The sequence below is a fragment of the Mytilus trossulus genome, chromosome 4, assembly GCF_036588685.1.
Source record: "Mytilus trossulus isolate FHL-02 chromosome 4, PNRI_Mtr1.1.1.hap1, whole genome shotgun sequence".
Lineage (NCBI taxonomy): Eukaryota > Metazoa > Mollusca > Bivalvia > Mytilida > Mytilidae > Mytilus > Mytilus trossulus.
In genome coordinates, this window is record NC_086376.1 from 68,086,207 (window position 1) to 68,100,419 (window position 14,213).

General features: G+C 32.8%; 1 protein-coding gene across 1 annotated transcript; it reads right to left on the reverse strand.

Annotated features, from left to right (window-relative positions):
* Positions 1-812: 812 nt before the first annotated feature.
* LOC134716769 (multiple inositol polyphosphate phosphatase 1-like) lies at positions 813-13,788 on the reverse strand. The gene is made up of 5 exons (XM_063579777.1): positions 12,967-13,788; positions 10,641-10,762; positions 9,689-9,798; positions 6,269-6,665; positions 813-986 (listed from the first exon to the last, which is right to left on the reverse strand). Exons 1-5 carry the CDS (start codon positions 13,676-13,678, stop codon positions 813-815), a joined length of 1,515 nt encoding a protein of 504 aa, XP_063435847.1. The 5' UTR covers positions 13,679-13,788.
* Positions 13,789-14,213: the final 425 nt, after the last annotated feature.

The following is a 14,213-nucleotide window of genomic DNA, read 5'->3' on the forward strand; positions in this document are numbered from 1 at the left end:
AAAACAATAAAAATATTCCTCTTGATGCTATCTTTTGATTGTAAAAACCTTCTGTCCAAGTTTGGTAAAAATCCAGGATTGTTTATGAATCTAATAAATGTTTTAAAAACTTTAACTGCAGACTGTATGTAATGTTAACTGGAAGAAAATGTCCATGTATAAGTGAAATACAGATACACAGGTACAATATATTAACAAAATTTCCTAGCAAAAGATACTAGCCTTTGAACATAAACAAGCTTCTGTCCAAGTTTGGTACAAATTAAAAATAAGATAAGAAAGTCATTAAATTTTTAAAAAAAATAATCACAGAGTAAATGTGTTGGTTCCTTGCAGAAAATCTCAGTTCATTTAAAAGTAAAAAACGAAAAAAATGGATTATTTTTTTTACTAAGCTTACTCCTGGATACTATCAAAACATGCTGTTAATAACAACATTTCAATAACAGAGGAACAAGTTGAAGCAAGACCTGAACTTTTAACTGCCTCTTGTTTGGACTCAATTGTTAACATTGATTTAATCAAAAAGTATTGTCAAAAAGATGCATGGGAAGCTATTATGGACGTATATAAAGAGAAGAAAAAGAACCCTATCTACATATGCAACATTTGCACACAAGATACAGATTCAAAGGAAGCCAGTGTAATGTGTAGTTTCTGTTTGGAGTGGCAACATTCATCTTGTGCTAGATTAAAAAACGTTTCAAAGGCAAATAATTTGTTTTGTAACAATTGCAAATGTTAAGGCATGTGTCCTTTTGAAATTCGTAGCAAACAACTTATAATATTGTCTTTTTTATGATGAACGTAGTTTAACATAACACTATTTTTTCAATGTCAAAGTTTGGAGGACCACACTGAGACCGGACCCTTTGGGGCTTGTCAGTTCCGTACTTGGCACACTCTGTCCGTAGTCTCATCATGTCTGCCCTGCTTGAAACACATAAAGCTTTCATTTCATGAGATGACAATTTGCAGACAATATCCTGGCGTTATATAATTATTTTTTCATCAATAAATGTTTCAGTGTATGCTTTGAGATTTAAATCTTGCAATACATGTTCCATGGTTGAATCCCTCATTTTTTCGTCAGTTGCTAAAATTTCATTGCATACATACTGAAGAACCGGACAATTTTACCTCATCATAATAAAGAAGAATGATCATGATAAAGAAGAGTGATCATAATAAAGAAGAATGATCATAATAAAGAAGAGTGATCATAATAAAGAAGAATGATCATAATAAAGAAGAGTGATCATAATAAAGAAGAATGATCATAATAAAGAAGAGTGATCATAAAGAAAAAGCGTATAAAGACCTAACCACAGCATATAATAAAAAACCCACAGTATATAATAACAAACTCACATCATATAATTACAAACCCAAGCATATAATAACAAACCCAAGCATATAATAACAAACCCACAGCATATAATAACAAACCCGCAGCACTTAATGATAAACCCACTGCACATAATGACGGAACCACAACATATATATAATGACAAACCCACAGCATATAATAAAAAACCCACATCATATAATAACAAACCCACATCATATAATGCAAAACCCACCATCACATAATAAATACTATCACATAAGACAGCTATGGCGTTCCATATCTTTCGGTTGACGTCTGATGGATGATGTTAGAAAAAGTTTCTAACCACATGAAAATCTTTACGTGCAATCGCACAATTTTTATCAAACCACTCGTTGTTCGGCCTAACTTTAATTTCGGTTTGGTGAATTAACAAGGATCTACCAAAAACTTTTTTAGCACTATGAAATAAGATGTTTGTAAATTCCTTAACAGCATGATTTAAGTTATTTGTATTGGTAATGTTATTCACAATTTAGACAATACATTATTTTGTTCTTGTTGTATAATATCTATATTCATTAGATCTTTTTATATCCCACTTTATGTAATTGCGAATCTTACTCTGCAGGGGCGTAGCTAGAAAGAAACGATGTACCGCAAAAAAATTTGAGACCCTATTATGCAGAAAATGTTGTTGGTTTTTTTTGGTTTCGGTCATAGGACGGTTAAAAGAGGAGACCGTTGGGTACCAGCAAACATGTTTAAACCCGCCACATTATGTATGTGCCTGTCCCAAGTCACGCACCGGTTAGTCATTGGTTTTTGTATGCCGCTGCATATCAAATTTGTCCTTTATAGCTGACTATGCGGTATGAGCTTTGTTCAGTGTTGAAAGCCGTACAGTGACTTGTGGTAGTTGACTTTTAAAAACGTCATTTCGAAACTGGGGTAGAGTGTACCACACCATCTTATTTATTTGAAGATATGTAGTAGTTCATGGTATGTGGAATTTATGATAAATATTTATCATTTTCAAGATAATAAGTTGAGAAATTTAGAGACATTAAAATATCAACCAGTTCGGAATGGCGTCAGTATAAATCGTGAATATATATGGCTGTCATTTCATTCTAAAACACTGGAATACTGTAAAAATCAACAAGTCCTTGATGGCATCCGTAGAAATCTTGTATTTATCTCATGTTTCACTCAATTTCATTTTTTTCAAGTTGTATTCGATTTGCAATTACGTTAAATGAAAAATAAATAGACATTGATTATTTTTTCAGTTTTTAATTTGTAGTATTTTATCAATAGTTCGGATCTAATATAATAATGTGCAATAAAATCCTCATGCCATTGTTCGGAAAAATAAAAACTGAATAATGGCCGTACTTCAGCGAGGTGGTTAATGTGGTCATAAAAGTGATATTGATCATTGTTAAAAGTCATCTGAACATTTCATGAATAGGATGATATTAGATGTGGAATATTGAATTACAAAAATGTGTTATAGAACATTTTTATCCTTGGAATATGCTTTAAAAACAGATTGTATTACTATAAATCCTATAATATTGTTTAGAATCAATACTTAAAGGGAGAAAAATACTTTTCATCAAGATCGTTTTCGGTTCTGATCTAGCATATTAATACAAATCAAACAGGATATCTACTTTATAAGCAATCTCACTGCTACTTAGTTTTGTTGACCTTTTTCTGCGATTATAATATCGCCAAATACCCTATGTCACCGAATATTTACTTGTAATGGGCAACACGATTGGTGCATGTTACTAGTGAACCAGGAAATGTTGTCTCTTCCGGAGCACTTGAAATTGTAAATGTATAGTTTTTTCAGTTCAACAAAAGTTCCTCTTGAAACTCATAAAAACGCTATTATTATATAAAAAACAATAGATATAGGAAGATGTGGTGTAAGTGCCAATGAGACATCTCTCTATCCAAATAACAATTTAAAAAGTAAACCATTATAGGTTAAAGTACGGCCTTCAACACGGAGCCTTGGCTCACACCGAACAACAAGCTATAAAGGGCCCCAAAATTACTAGTGTAAAACCATTCAAACGGGAAAACTAACGGTCAATCTATATAAACAAAACGAGAAACGAGAAACACGTATATATTACATAAACAAACGACAACTATACTGTACATCAGATTTCTGACTTAGGACAGGTGCAAACATTTGCAGCGGGATTAAACGTTTTAATGGATCCAAACCTTCTCCCTTTTTCTGAAACAATAGCATAACATCACAACATTGAAAAACATACGATAAAATATCAATTGGCAGACTTAACTCAATCAAAAAACGTATGATTACACAATGAACGAATAAATTTGAATGTGTTCTAAGTACACGGATGCCCCACTTGCACTATCATTTTCCATGTTCAAAGGACCGTGAAATTGGGTAAAAAATCTAATTTGCCATTAAAATTAAAAAAAAATCATACCATATAGAGAACATGTGTACTAAGTTTCATGTTGTTTGGTCTTCAACTTCATCAAAACTACCTTGACCAAAAACTTTAACCTGAAACTCCCATTTTCATTTTCTATGTTCAGTGGACCGTGAAATTGGGTTCAAAACTCTAATTTGGCTTTAAAATTAGAAAGGTCATATCATAAGCAACAAGTGTACTAAGTTTCAAGTAAATTGGACCTCAGCTTCATCAAAAAATACCTTGACCAAAAAATTTAACCTGAAACTCCCACTTTCATTTTCTATGTTCAGTGGAACATCCATGAAATTGGGGCCAAAAGTCTAATTTGGCTTTAAAATTAGAAAGATCATATCATAAGCAACAAGTGTACAAAGTTTCAAGTTGATTGGACTTCAGCTTCATCAAAAACTACCTTGACCAAAAACTTTAACCTGGAATTCCCACTTTTATTTTCTATGTTCAGTGGACCATGAAATTGGGGCCAAACGTCTAATTTGGCTTCAAAATTGGAAAGATCATATCATAAGCAACAAGTTTCAAGCTGATTGGACTTCAGCTTCATCAAAAACTACCTTGATCAAAAACGTTAACCTGAAGTGGGGCGAACGGACGCACGGACGAACGGACGGTACGACGGACGGACGGATGGACGAACGAACCAGAAAACATAATGCCCCTCTACTATCGCAGGTGGGGCATAAAAAGAGAAATCAGTTGATTTAAACGAAGACTGCTTAAGAAACAACTATCCACCACATATGCATAAAAAACGTCTTTTATAAAACATATTGGAACCCTTTTTCCGTTAGGAAAAAATACTGTAACATTTCTTCCAATAGAGAGAATATTATACAATTACTGTCTTTTGGTGAGGTAAATATGCGGTTTTATTCCATATTGGTATTATTTTAGTAGGTTTCTCTATACGAATTGGATTTTGAATAGAAAAGCATATTCACCTGAGAAAGTGTTATTCACCGCGCTAAACGTCACGTGCTTTTACTAGTCATGCAACGCTACGGAAAACGTTTTATGTAAACTTTGTGCTGGTATAATATGTGTGTCGTTAAATCATTTTCTTTTCTCGGAATATGGAATAAAAAAAATACTGTCTTTTGTTTCGGTAAATATGGGGTTTAATTGACTTTTGAAAAACTGATATACTCTTCGGCTGTCGGCCTCATGCAGTGAATATCAGTTTTTCAAAAGTCAATAAAACCGCATATTTACCTCATCAAAAGACAGTAATTGTATATTATTGACTTTTGAAAAACTGATATTCATTGAGGCCGACGGCGGAAATGAATATCAGTTTTTCAAAAGTCAATTAAACCCCATATTTACCGAAACAAAAGACAGTAATTGTTTTATTCCATATTCCGCAAAAATAAAATGTATTTCATGACAAACATATACCAAAACAAATTTTACATGAAACATTTTACCATAACATTGCATGAAAAGCGCGTGACGTTTAGCGCGGTGAATAACACTTTCTCAGGTGAATATGCTTTTTTATTCAAAATCCAATTCATATAGAGAAACCTACTAAAATAATACCAATATGAAATAATCCAGAATATTCATTTAATTGTGAACGAATATTATAAAGGAACTTCTAGTTTATGGCAAGTTCAATCACTGGTTTTTGCTGTAGCTCGTTTTGTTCGGTCTCTTTTTACTGTGAGTGGTGTTTTTAGAACTGTTAATTGTCTTTTCGTCTTTTTTCTTGTTTGTCATGGTGTTGTCCGTTTTCCTTCGGCTTAATAGTTTGTCCCCACCGAGTTCAATGTACTTACATTAGCAACATGACGGGTGCCACATGTGGAGCAGGATTGTTCACCCTTCCAGAGCACCTCAGACCAACCCAGGTTTTTGGTGGGGTCCTTGTTAGCTAATTCATAAGTCATCTATTTATGGGTCGAATATCCAAATTTTGGTTTTTCAGAGACTCCAGAGCCAATTCAATAAGAAATAAACTTTTCAGGTAAGGTTAACTCATTATTCTCCAATGATAATGATATTTTTACTGTTTGACAATGTCAATAAAAACGACAAACAATAACAAGTTAGAGTAAATTCAGATCCATGGATGAATTTAATTAGTTTATTTCAGTAAGGGACACATAAGCGAAAGAAGGGACACATCTAGTTCCTGTCGGAATACCAATCATTTCTGTTTTGTAAGTGTGCATCAACAAAAGTTTTAATAAGCGTAACTTAATTATTAGTTACCTGGTTTGTTAATGACCTAATACACGAGTTCAGAAAATAAAGGCCCACATGTTTAAATGCCACATACAAAGGGTGTCTGTCTGTGTCGTCTGCTACTGCTCTTCTTTCAATTGTATTGAATAAAAAAAATATTTAGTATTTATACTTGGATTGTTTGTGAAATAAAAGATAACCCGAAATATTATTTGAACAGTATCAGTATGCAAGATAGATGAGTCAAAAGCAATACCATCAAAAAGTCTGAACTCATTATGAAACTGTTACCGGTCATGTTGGTATTAATTTCACATATCTGCTTAACATTGCAGTTCGCAAGATGATGGTAATACCTTTCAAATTCTGAAAACAGACAACTGGTCTGTCCACATGCCGGAATAACTACTGGTTCCTCGTTTACAAATAGTCGAATTACGTAGTCCATGGTTGTGTCACATTTGTATAATCCAAACCCAAGATTGGCTGAAAAGGGACCAATCAAACTAGTTCTAAATGTTCTGTTCTTGTTCATTTGGTAGTTGTCTGCTAAAATTTTCTGTGAGTCGTTAAACAGCCCAAAAGCCGTATACAGTGGAATAATAGTATCAGTATGTCCAAACTGTATATTAAAAGGTTCAGGGTATGTCTCACTGAAATGTATCAAATAGAACTATAATAAATTTAATTTTAAATATTAGCAGCACTGTTTAACGCAGACAGAAACCAATACTAGATTTAAGATATTTTAAGATTTTTCTATTATAACAGGGCAGAATTAAACGATTTCAATGTCAATTTAAAGTCATAGAGATAACCGCCAAATAAGATTTATAGTAAAAGGAAGCATAGCCATAACACAAGACAATAGCAAAATATATTAGTACTAGTGTAAGAATTTATTTTCCCGTTTTAGGGTAAATTCAACTATAGAAGTCGTTTTTTGCTATAGAAACAATTTTTCTGTTAAAGTTCCTGTTTATGATTATCTTACTCCAAGAGCATGCTAGTGGATTTCGACGATTTCCACAGCGCATTTATGCCAAAAGTTTACTTTTTTGCCAGATCATTAACTGTTGAGGAAAGCAGTACTCTTTTCGTATTGGTTCACCATTATAGGTTGAAAAATAAGAGATTTATTTCATAATATGAAAGCTTTTATTGAATACTTTCCTTGCATTCCATATAAATCTTGCACGCTTAATCTGCATTTTTTATAATAAATCTTTTTATAAATTTGAGTTTTCTTACAGACACATGCATATATAAAATCGGCAAACAATTAAAAAAGAATTCTGCAAACTGATTAAACTCGGATCTTTCACTCTGACCATTCGATATGTTTCATTAAGTCTAACACAGTTTGGTGAAATATTTGATTTTAATTAGATCGAATACGTTTGGACGTCTGTCAGTTTTGACATAGAGTTACTTACTTATTTTAAGTTAATCGCATTGTTTTTCTATCTACGATAAATGCCTATTTCAGTGCATTCTGATATATGACAGAATGTATGAACACCGAAGAGAAATGATTGATAATGGAAATATACAACGACCTTTTACGCCGAATGTTCATGTGCAAATTACTTGATGGATGGATTGGTCCAGTTACAAACATTAGATGTATATCAGATAATGTTACGCACGATTTCGAATCGTAGGTTTTAGAAAAACTTAGAGACCGAACACAATATTTAACTTTCCCCCTGATATCACCTTTTTATTTATTTCATAACAAGGCAATGGACGGTATAACTCATAAACCGTGGCCTATATAAATGGAAAAGGAAATGATAAATAATTAAAACCCGTTTGGCAATTTTTACCATTTCGGGCACTTTTTAACAGGGACCATTACTCATGCTTTTAAGATTAATGTGTTTAGCAGTGAAACCGTTTGTTAAAATGTAGTTGTTTGGGGTAGACAAATTACATTGCTTTCTGAGTGTCGTTCCGAGACCTTTTCTCTCTAACAAACATTTAATAAGATGTAATATATTGCGGTTCACAATGTTTAGAGTTTCATTTCCTTGAGGAAGACTTAATCGTAATTTTTGTCGTAACTTTCTTTTTGATAGTTGAAAAACTGAGACTACTATAACTGTGTTATAGTAGTCTCAGTTGAAAAACAATCATATATCAGAGCGAGTATTATTCACCAGAAAAAAAAGACTTAGAACAGAATATATTGTGAAACTGATGACCAAAGACTAGAAAACTTCAGACCGGTATTTTTGTTATGTCTTTTGGTTACTGTAAGAAGATTGGTTGTAAAGGATTATAGTGATATTTCTCAACTGCCTCGTTTTGTCAGATTTTCGTAATCCTCTGGTTTTATAAAAAAAAAGAAGATGTGACCAGTATGATTGCCAATGAGACAACTATCCACAAAAGACCAAAATGACACAAACATTAACAATTATGGGTCACCGTACGGCCTTCAACAATGAGCAAAGCCCATACCGCATTGGTCAGCTATAAAAGGCCCCGATAAGACAATGTAAAACAATTCAAGCGAGAAAACTAACGGCCTTATTTATGTAAAAAAAATGAACGAAAAACAAATATGTAACACATAAACAAAAGACAACCACTGCATTACAGGCTCCTGGCTTGGGACAGGCACATACATAAATAATGTGGCGGGGTTAAACATGTTAGCGGGATCCCAACCCTCCCCCTAACCTAGGACAGTGGTATAACAGTACAACATAAGAACGAAATATAAAAATCAGTTGAAAAAAGCTTAACTCATCAGATAGACAAAAAATAACTTTATCTATTTGAATGCCTTAACTGAAAAAAAGCCCACTGACACCCATATTTCTTTTTATAAATGTTTTACATGTATCATTATAAGCCATCTGTAAAAATCATATAAAATCTTTGTTATTTTTTACATAGTTTTTGAGAACTTTTTAAAACTTGTCACTGATATATATAAAGCTATGAAAAATCAAAAGAGAACATTTCCCCGCCAAAATCTCATTGGCTTATATATCTCGAAAACAATCACATTGGCCTACATTTTATTTTTTATCTTTTAGTTCCTTTATCAATCCTCTATCAATATATACTAGTGGTATGACAAGCTTGTTATTTTGAAACTTAGTAGCGAACTTCCTTAAACACGAGAACACAATATGATGTCACTGAGAGGCGGATGTAGGGGGGGGGGCAGGGCCTGCCCCCCCCTTTTTGGAAAAAAATTGGTTGCTTATATAGGGAATCTCTGAAGCATGACCGGAGCGGGCCACTCTTAGGTCAGTTAGTGGGCCCCACTTATGAAAATTTCTGGATCCGCCACTGGATGTTGATCTTTGGATATTTATTGTCTGGTGAATTGGGCAGATGTATTTTTTTTTTAATTAACACTTTGAAAGGCAATAACACTCTTACACAGTACCCACATTCATTTACGGTTGTTATTGGCTTTGATTTAGCTGTCTGTAACTGCAAGAACTCTCAGATATTTATTTATTTGTCTTTTTGTCGGTGAAATAATTTGTCATCGTGACCACGATAAATCATAAATATGTTAAACACCACGAAGGAAATATAGTGGGTGATGATTGATTGTATAAAGTCATGTAGGTATTTAAGACCATTGCATTGCATATCCATATATAAAAATGAACACATTATTATACCTATAGGCTTAGCATATACTCACTTTGGTGGTTTTCCATAAACAACATTTCTAAACATTTTAAACAGCCGTGACGTGTATGCACAAGATGTCTGCCAATTTATATTGTAGCCATATCCCATCTCCCAGTAGTTCTATAAAGAAGAAATTACTATTGTTAAATTGGTTGGTGTTTACGCCATTTTTAGCACTATTGTGCTATTTCGAGGTGGTCATATTCTATTAATGGGTGGACTTGAAGCTTGAGTGCCCAATGGAAACCACTGACCACCATTTTAAAGGGGTTATACCATATGTCCCAATCCTAAAACCTTAGTTGTCAAACAAAAAGGGGTGCCCAACCCCGAGACACGTCTGTTTGCAACCGCCCCTGTATCTATTAGCTATATACTCTGTATACTTGCATGTTTTATGCTCATACTGTTTTCCTATGTCAGATTATTATTTCATTTTTATTTTTTATAATAGATCTTAATACAAAAGGAGTTACTATTAACACCGACTCCCAGACAATCTACGAGTTTGGTCAATTTAAAAAAATATGGTATAATTGACAGTCACATTCAATAGGGAAAATGGCTGTAGAAGCTAACAACTATAGGTCAACGCGCAGCTTTCGTCAATGAACATAAAACATACCACAAAGCAAGCTAGAAAAGACAATTTTTTTAACAAATCAAACGAAAAAAACGTCCTTTTTTGTCGTTATTTTTATGTAGAGTTTCTCGTGTTCTTAATAAATTTAACGAAACGATTTCATCAAGACAACATTGAGGGTTGTTGAATTTATCATTTAAGCGGAATTAAGACTGTTCTTTACTGATCTTGGCAATGATAACATAACAATACAGGAACAAGTCTGCTCTAAAAGGGGCACAATTGGTACTCTTAAGAATTACATACAACCTGTCGATACATTTTATTACTGAAAACTTAAATGTGATCAAGGAGAAAATTATCAAGATTAAGTACTTACACGAATGTCAATTAGATAGTCAATGATCAGTAGATCTTCCATCTCAAAGAATTGACACCACTTTGATTTTTCAAAGATACCAAGTTCAAACGCACATATTTGTTGAATGGTAACAACTTCCGCTGTAAAAAAAAAGACATATAAAATAAAAACGGTAATAAGTAAGGAAATAGTCATGTCAAAACAACACATTAGAGAGGTGTAATGAAAAATTACCAGTTAAAAAGTTCAGTTCATAAGCATTGCTGCGTGTTTTAATTACGGTTTGGTTAACAGCAGCAATAGCAACGGTGTTTCTTCACCAAATACGTATATTTAAATACATGAAGGGATTTTGTGTCATTAAATTACTATAACTTAACTCTTCTTTCGCAGTGAACCTGTTCTATTCAGAGTCTGAAATACATAAAAGTTATGTTTCATTTCACGTTTTATCTCATTTTTACAGAGGATGACCTTGAGGTCACTCCGATGTATTGTTATCTCTTAAATTTCCGTCATTCATAAATTATAGTCAAATTAGTTTTGGGTTTTCAACACCAGTGAAAAAAGTGCATTTTCATACCTGCGATTTCTGTTCTCCGGTAGTACGATGTTTCAACAAAATATGGAATCATTTCAGTTGTTGATTTAGTGGTGAAAATTTGACTGAATTATATCTTAATAAATACGATTTTACATGTTTAATTGGTGTTTCAGAAAGAGGTCAGGTGCTCTTGTTCATTCATAAAATTATCGTTCATTCATAAATTTATCGTAAAATAAAAATCACTACACAGGTTATACGTGTAGTGTAAATGACCACCTGTAATCTAAAAATAGCGGTCTCACTAATAACGACAAGAAGAATTTTAGCGACAAGAAGCGTCAAGAACGGACAAGAAGAATAAGTTAAGCGACAAGAAGACTATTTAGCGACATGAAAACTTCTCGTATCGCATGAGGATGACACATATCAAATGAACAATTATGTGTGGGACTTAGTTTTAAGAAATGATGTCAAAGTAACACTATGAAAATATTTTTAGTAAGCTGAAATATATATTTATTTTTTACATGTTTATGTTTTGTAAGTTATTTTATTTCTGTCCCATTTTTCAACATTAGCGTCTCGAAAGGTGAAATGTTTTAACTGAATGGTTAATTTAACTTAATTATGAAAATTGTTAAAATTAATTAAATAAAAGTAATTATTGCCCAGTTACAAACACTACCAGGGGATAATCCATAATTACCCCCAACTTTAGCCTGGTAAACTTGTTGTCTCCTTGTGAAATATAAAACATATTAAAAATGATTTCCTGCTTAAGTCTTTTATTGATATAAAGTCAACACCTTCTTGCTTTTCACTAGACAACCATGTCCTGTCAGGTTTAATTCTTATACATGTAGATGAAAAAAAAAGTCCCCAAAACATTAACATGGCAGCAATTGCTTTTACAGCCTTTAAGCCTTTTTACAGAAGAGTGTCCACCATGCACTTGCACTGCACTATAATAATAGTAGAATAGAATTATCATATACAAATAGATGAAAATTATATATACATGCAATCGTAATATTAATAATATATATAACAACAAACCAGTGTATTCTCTACGACTATTATTATATAAGTATAATAGTCCAAGGTATACTGATTTCTTGCACTACAATATAATAGTTATTAAGGTGAGGTTGAATTTCCTGTCATTTATTCATCATCCAAGCATGAACTTCTATCAGAAAAAAATATCTCTGTAAATTAACCCAAGTTTCAGGTATAGAGATGTGATCTGTTTCTGTGACATGCGCTTTTGACCATCCATAAGAACCTGCGGTCATCCGATGTTCAGTACTTCAGTACTTTGATTATGTTTGCTTTATATATCCGATTTGCGAAAAATCTCTGCTTTAATAGATTCATCTCTTTACTAAATTAACGAAAACATTTACAATCGCAATGATCTCTGCAACGTCTCGACCTGGTTTCAAATAAATAGTACATGTTGTAAAACATATATATTGCATTTTTTTCTTTTAAAATAATCGTTCAAAATCTTTAGTTTAATCATGTTAACTCATAAGAACCACGGTATATAGTTCTCAACCAATAGTCAGCTAGGAAATATCTATCGTGGTTAAAAACAATGGCAATATATTTTTGTTTGTTTTCATTTAGCCTGTCTGTTTGATTTATTGCCATGGCAATGTCCAAAATGGTAGTATAAGTTGTTACATGGTCATTTTTACACGAAGTGTTTGCTTTTGCAAAAATTTTTCGAACGAAATCAGCCATCGGACAAACAGTACTGTATCATACAAATGTTTTACCCTCGGGTTTTACCTGGTTCGATTTTAGAAGTTCCAATTTTCTGTCTTACTTTGTTGACAACAGATTTCATTTCATCTCCATTTAAGAATTTGTAAAATTCAGTCAAAGTTTCTTCGTTTTGGTCAACCTCTTTTATGTATTTACCACAGTAGTCGTAATACCTCAGTAATCTATCGTCTGTAGATGTTGTCGTTGACTGTTTACCAATTACATTCTCTAAACCCAGACAAAACTTGCTTTTGCTTTGCTTTGTCCTATCTTTCGACGTCGTTTCAAACATAATCTTGCCAGCATTTTTGCGTACATTGTTTTTAAATCTTTTGCCAAATCTTTCCCCGAGCTGAAGCATTTCTTCATCTCCAACGGCAGACTGTTGATACTGTTTGCTTTTTGGAAATGGGGTTCTCCAGTTACCTATAAACGGATGTTTTGCAACAACAAATGGATTCTCTCTTAAAATTGTGGAGATGTTATCCATTTTTTGTATCCATGGTAAAGATGGATATCTAGCAGCGTGTCTGAATAAGTAATTAAAATTTGTAATATGACATGAATGTCCTCCATACACAAATGATCCATCTTTATTCTCCGGAATGATTTCATTGATATTTTTTACCCAAAAATACGGAGTCATAGCATTAAAAATAGGTTTCTTTAAATTGTCTTGAGGAATCACTTTGGTAATTGAAAATAACATTACTGCCAAAATAATGATATATTCCATTTCTAGAAAATCTTGAATATAAACATTAAATTCCAATGAAAGTCTGCACTTATCTACCTGATGCCGAGCACATATATATAAATGTGTAAAATAAACATGAACTGTAACATGTGCTGTCGGTAGTTTAAAAATTGTTGTTTTTAATTAATGTACTTAATTTTGTTATCATAAGTCAAAGATTTTCATACCACAAATTACTTAAAACCTTTCACAGCATGATATTGTTTCAAAGATATAAAGATTTTGCCTTAAGTTTGGCTTTAACTATAGGAAACTGTTTCATTCTTTGTCTCCTTTGCAATCTTTACATCAAGGATAAATCTACTCACAAAGTTGTACCCAACCCCCAAATATATCTCTTTTAAAATGACTTCGATAAAGATAATCCTATATTTTAAAATGTTGTGATGACTGAAATTAGAAGTAATCCTTCTAAATCTCTCAAATCTACAGCAAGTAAAATACCACAGGTTTTATTTTAATACAGTCTTGGAAATTGAGGGAAGAAAGGGGGCAAGGCGAATCAGTGGCGGAC

What these genes read in the sequence shown, in the direction of transcription:
- LOC134716769 (XM_063579777.1), bottom strand. Translation starts at nt 13,678, where the DNA reads ATGGAATATATCATTATTTTGGCAGTAATGTTATTTTCAATTACCAAA. An exon ending in ACTATCTAATTGACATTCGT is followed by an intron (nt 9,799 to 10,640) that starts GTAAGTACTTAA and finishes TCTTCTTTATAG; the next exon opens with AACTACTGGGAGATGGGATA. An exon ending in GTTTATGGAAAACCACCAAA is followed by an intron (nt 6,666 to 9,688) that starts GTGAGTATATGC and finishes GATACATTTCAG; the next exon opens with TGAGACATACCCTGAACCTT.